Raw genomic sequence first — 6,000 nt, forward strand, 5'->3', positions numbered from 1 at the left:
AAATACCCGCATATTTATATCTTTAACCCTTTGTTGGGCGCTGGTATATAATATATACCATATGTTTGTTAATTTTTTAACCTCCTAAAAATTGCTAATTTTTCTACACCAAAAGCTGTAATCATAAGTTTCTACTGTTTCTTTTTATGGCAACACTACCCTATGAATGCTCAATATTTTGCAGTTGTGAAATTAATATACCTCTTTCAAAAGTATCATGTTTGAATATTCATAAATTCGATTGGGGGGTAGGAAAAAATTCACAATCTTCAAATATATGATGCACACATGCTGAACCTTTTATATTTATTGCATTTCAGTCAAAATTGATAATTAAAAGATTATGTATATACTTTTTTAATATTGGTATATAGTACATACTGACACCCCTTCTGAGGGTACCTTGCCAATAGATGGCAGCACCAGGCTTCTCCTTCTCTACTGTGTGAGATGACAGAACTTCTTTACATTATAATAGTTTATGATGTAATAATTTGCTTATGATTAATTTACAAGTTGTTTAGGATTCAGTATTATGTTCATGGGGGGGGTATGGGAAGTTTACTGACCCTGTCCTAGAACTGAATTACAAGTATATTAGTTTCTTTTTGTTCTTTGTTTACACCACTCGGGTTTCTCATTCGTCTCTGTTTAGCTAAAATTTTATTTCAGCACTCCACCCTTTCTCACAAGAAAGACTCGTCTGTCGTCAGAAAATGTTACACAATTGTAGGGATTAAATGTGGCATTGTTTGCCCCCAAACACACGCATTGTTTCTGTTTTCCAAAATCCTAAAATGCAGCGAAAATGAAAAGAGGTGACGGGCGACTAATTTGTCACGCAGGGGTCATGCTTTCTTCACAAAGGGACTGTGACAACATCACAGAAAAAGAAATCTCTAAAAGTACAGGGAACTGAAAAGCACTTTAGGTCCATTTCTTAATGCAATGGAAAAGCTGCTGATTTAAAAGCATGCTTTTATACTTTAGGGCTTTGTTAATTTCAGATGAGAGGCTAGGGAATACAAGAAAATTTTTTACCCTGGGTTAGGATACAATACGTGGTTTAGTCTTCACAGCTGGTGAAAGGAAGGAAATATTTCTAAGAGCAGTTGCAGATGCAAAACATTTATCTTTGGAATGAAAAAAAAAAGGGTGCAAATATTTGAGTTTTTAAAGTTTTGATAGAAATAAGAGCTTTGAGGTGTATCAAATAATAAAATTATTTAACAGCTTTTCTTCTTGAACAAAATGATATATTACAACCTATATTTACAAAAAATTAAAAAGGGCTTCTTACCGGACCTGATAATTGAAAGTGTGTGTGAGGGAGAGGCGATCCTTGCTATCATAGCATGAAGCATACTCTTTTTATATATTTATAAAGCAGGGTTTCTTAAATTTTTTCAGTCACAACCCCTTTTTATCACTGAGATTTTTTCGCTACCCCCAGGACCCCAAAAATATTTACAAAAATTTTGTGGGACCCCATAAATATTGCACAAATTCGACACACGTGTGAGTGAAACTGTCAATTTTCTCACTTGTACTGTAATATACTATTGCAGTTTTAGGTCATTAACTTTAATTTCTAATTTTTAGACGTAGAACAATGTGAAAATTTGAAATAAGTAACAGACGAAATCATGTGCAAAGCAGGGAAAATGAATGTTTATTTTATAAAAAGAATGCGTCAAAACGTTATCGTTTTTTTCTTTGTCTGTATTGTCTTATCTTCATCTATTTTCAGATATATTGTGTAAAAATATTTGATAATTGTAAAATTATTATAATAACTCAAAGAAATATCAAAACTGCTAAAATTTTTGGTGACCCCTTTGGGGCTTGCGACCCACAGTTTAAGAAACCCTGATCTAAAGCATAAAATATAATAACTTCAAAAATGTGACATAATTTTTCAGCTGAATTTAGTGTTTCATTTTAATTTTTTAAAAAATTTTTCACCTGAGTAACATCTCCTTGTAACATTATACTAGCTCAATTACAGCATGATACGGTTTCTGCATGTAGCAATTCATGCATATTTGCTAAAATTTTTCATAAAATAATAATATTGAATTTAAATTACATTTAAAACCTTTTTATGTATATTTTACATAAGTATATTCAGCTGGGTAGCATCATCAAAATGCAAAAAACATAAATTTTATTTTCTAATTTTAAATTTCTAGCGAAATTTTAAAAGTTTAAAGCCTTTATGTAATCAAGCACCCATCACTATAGATGCATATCAAAAGTTCACAAAGATAGATGAAAAAAAATATTTACAATTCGCAGCTACCTGGGAAAAAAATGTTGTAGAGGGGCACCGGTATAAAATATATATCGGTCCTCAAAATTCTGGATTTCACTCTAGATTTTTTTTTAAGTCTCAATTTTGTGTCCTAAGGGTCTATAAGTTACAGTTCATTCAAAACTTTACCTCAGTTTAAATTATTTTGCATACTGCCCCTCGAAGGGTTAAAAAATGAAAACAAGTAGACTGTTTTCTTTTGCATCCTTACCTTTTAATGTAGTAGCAAATTATTATCGCTTTTTTATTGTATAATCTAGAACTTATAGTTCATTGCATTTCTCTTTAATTTTTTTTCAAATAAAAAATATGCCATTTGCAGTTGAAAAATACAATCTGTCATAAATTTAAAAGTCATTTACTTGAATTCTGAGGATCTTCTCTAATCTTTTGTAAACATTTCATCCATTAAATTTCTTTTACTTTGAAATGCTAATTTTTAAATTTCCAAATGTAGTAATTTCTCTTTGTATAATATGTGACTATGACACTTTTTTAATGGATTATGGTAATATATTATAAATGGATTGTTGGAATTATGAATACTTAGTGCTAGTTACTTTAATCATTTTGTTAATAAAAAATAACTTTGAAAAGGATAATTTATTTTAATTTTCTAAATTCCTATTATATGAGGGAAGGTCAGTAAATAGGTTATAAAATACGGTAGGATAAGAAGAAATAAATATGAGTAGTTTCAAATACTGTCAGTAAGTAGCAACATAATCATACTTCTCAGTCAGCAGCACCACTGATAATTGAGGGCATATTATGCTAGTGTGAAAATGGCTGTCATGCTTTAGGAGTGTATATTGGAGGAGTGAAGCTATCTGATATGTTTTTTTCATGCTATTCCACTTCAAGGAATGAATTTGGCTTTTGCATCATATTGTGATTTATGTTGCAGCTTCATCTTCTTGCTGCAATTCAGTGAAAATATCTTCTGAGTCACAGCATATTGTTCAGTTATGACAATGGCAAGCCTCATGTGGCATAGATAATACAGTGTTGCAGAATTCAGCTGGCAACTTCAACAAGATCCTCCATTCAGCCTTAATTTAGTTCAGGTAATTTTCATTTGCAGTTGAAACAAGTTTCCTTTTAATGCCCATACTGGTGGTGCATGTAACTAAGCATTTATGTGTGGCTTAAGCAGCAACTCAAACACTTGGATGTAGCAGGTGTTGAGACATTTTTTAGTAATGTGGATAAGACTCCCAATATAGATGGGAGCTGTGTTGAAAAATGAAACTGATTTTTATATAAATATTTCATGCAGCCCTTTGTTATCTATTTACTGACTATCCTATATGCATTGTTAATGCAAAGCTATCAATTTATGAATTATGTTTTATAATATTTTATTGAAGGCTATATAATTCTAAATTAGTCTATTAAGATGTTCAAATCTGAATAAATTATTCTTTTAACATGATTTAGACAGAAAATTTTAAATTATTAATTAAATTAGATTTCCGTTTCTAGAATATAATGAATACTACTATTATGTCAAAAGTTCTTCATGCATACCACTGACCATTGCTTGACTGAATAAAATTATTTGGTGAATGACTGTTGCATGAATTGCCCTAATTTTCATGAAATGAACTGTATATTAGAATTTATTCATTTAATTTACTTACATTACTTATTTATGGTAATAGATCCTTATGTAAATTTTCACATATTTCTAAAATTATCAAGAAAGCATTTTTGTTTTTACAGTTTATGTAATATGCTTCAAATCATATTATGTAATTTGATAATATATAAGTGTAACTAAAGTATGATACATTTTTATTTATTTCTTAATAATTATAAAATATTTAAATGACTTATGTTATTTTTCAGGTGATCAATTCATTTGCATATTTATATAATTAAGAATACATTGTGCCTTTTACTGCCATGTAGGGTCAATAGTGAAAGTCCAATATGTTTTACAGCACAAATATGTAAATTGTAAATATTGAATAAAAGTTTTCATTTATTTTTGTTTTTGTATTTGTTTTTACAGCTTCATAGAATCATTAGAATTTTTGGACATCAAAAATCAACTGAACTCTCACTAGTAATGAATTCGAGTTTTGTAACTGCTACTTGGATGTGTTGACCAGTACATGACTGGAAGCATATTTTTAATTCCTTGCAAACTAAGTTATGAACCTGTTTACAATTTCAACATTAAGTCTGTAAGAATCGTCCAGTTTTCATGAAATCTGTTATAAAATTACTCCCTTTTTTATGGAAGAATTTTAATGGCAATTAAGTTTTTAGATGAATTTAAATCATACACAAGTTAGATCTATTACCTACTTTACCTGATAAAATCTAAATCATAAAGAACTTTAATCAGCTGTAGTGTTTAAGTTGTTTTTGATATTCACATGCATACAGTTTGTCTTTCAGTCTAGCAGTATCATAGATCTGATGGACAGAATCCATAGGTGGGAGCATATAAGTAAGAACTTAAATTAAAAGGCTCTTATCTGCATGAGCTTATGCTGGTATTTTTGCTTTTGAAACAAGAATCGTAGTTAAATATAAAAGAAATAATTTTCTTTTATAAAGTGAAACTGCAAAATATTTTTCATGAAAATGCTGATATATATGAACTTTTGCTGTCATTTTTATGGAAGGATGCTTTAAAACATTAATAAATTTTTTTTTTTTTTTTTTTTTTTTTTTTTTTTTTTTTTTTTGCCATGACAAATCTTAGAATTTATTGTTTTATTAATCTGCACTTCTTGTTTTAGTCTTTTCACAAATAATTTAATATTTATTCTTATAAAGTATAAAGAACTACAAAACCATATATATTGAGTCAGTGCTTTGATATAATAATTTATGATCTTAAATTATATGGTTGTTTCCATCTTAAAATATAACCTTTTTAGGAAGATTGCAAATAAAGATGTAACTTTTCAAATTCATGTGTAATATTCATTTGCATAAAAACTGTGGTTTCATATTCAAGTTCATAGCCCCATATGTATAATTATCAAGCACATTTAGTGCTACAAAATTTAATGAATCAGTTTCAGTTGTTATGGTTTATGTATTTTATGCTAATAATCTGATGCTACAGATGCATTTGTAGAAAACAAACCTCCTAAATCAAATACTAAAGGCTCCTATGCTTTCTATTTATTGTATAATAGTATAGTAAATGGAGACTGGAAAAAACAGAACCAGGAATAAATAGGAATTTTATTTTTAATTTTATAACATGACAAGGAATAAACAGGAATTTTATTTTCAACTTTGTTTTTATTTTTCATGCTAACTTGCATAATCATGTGCATAAAGAATAATATTTTATTTTTCTTGGTGTAAACTTAGATTTTAAGTAATAAAATCGCTCTTTGCTGATCCCAATTCTCAATCATAAAATTGTTCTCAGCAACTGATGATATTTATAAGACCTCATCTAGTTATCTAACATCTGTTAAAAATCTAGATCATTTGCTGTAAACTGATCTGTAATTGTTATTGAGTCAAAACTTTGAGCGTAAATCTTTAGGAACATCTTTGGACTTCAACAGATTACAGACTTCCTACGAGACTTGTACTGCCGAATATCACAGTATTGTATTATTGAGCTGTAGAGATTTCTTGTTTCTGATATTATTGGTATAACGATTATTATCAATGTAAAATTCGGTGAGGAGAAGAAATATTCAGGG

At 29.0% G+C, this 6,000-nt stretch overlaps 1 protein-coding gene across 1 annotated transcript in view; it reads left to right on the forward strand.

Annotated features, from left to right (window-relative positions):
• The window catches only part of LOC118180149 (terminal nucleotidyltransferase 4B-like), a 48,409-nt gene extending 44,103 nt beyond the window's left edge, over positions 1-4,306 (forward strand). Inside the window, exon 11 of the mRNA XM_035349281.2 lies at positions 4,166-4,306. Within this exon, the coding sequence (XP_035205172.1) occupies positions 4,166-4,169 (4 nt within the window). The 3' untranslated portion in view covers positions 4,170-4,306. The remainder of the gene's footprint in view (positions 1-4,165) is intronic.
• Positions 4,307-6,000: the final 1,694 nt, after the last annotated feature.

The sequence above is a fragment of the Stegodyphus dumicola genome, chromosome 2 (assembly GCF_044657685.1).
Source record: "Stegodyphus dumicola isolate Sdum_Otavi_A_Nest chromosome 2, ASM4465768v1".
NCBI classification, from domain to species: domain Eukaryota; kingdom Metazoa; phylum Arthropoda; class Arachnida; order Araneae; family Eresidae; genus Stegodyphus; species Stegodyphus dumicola.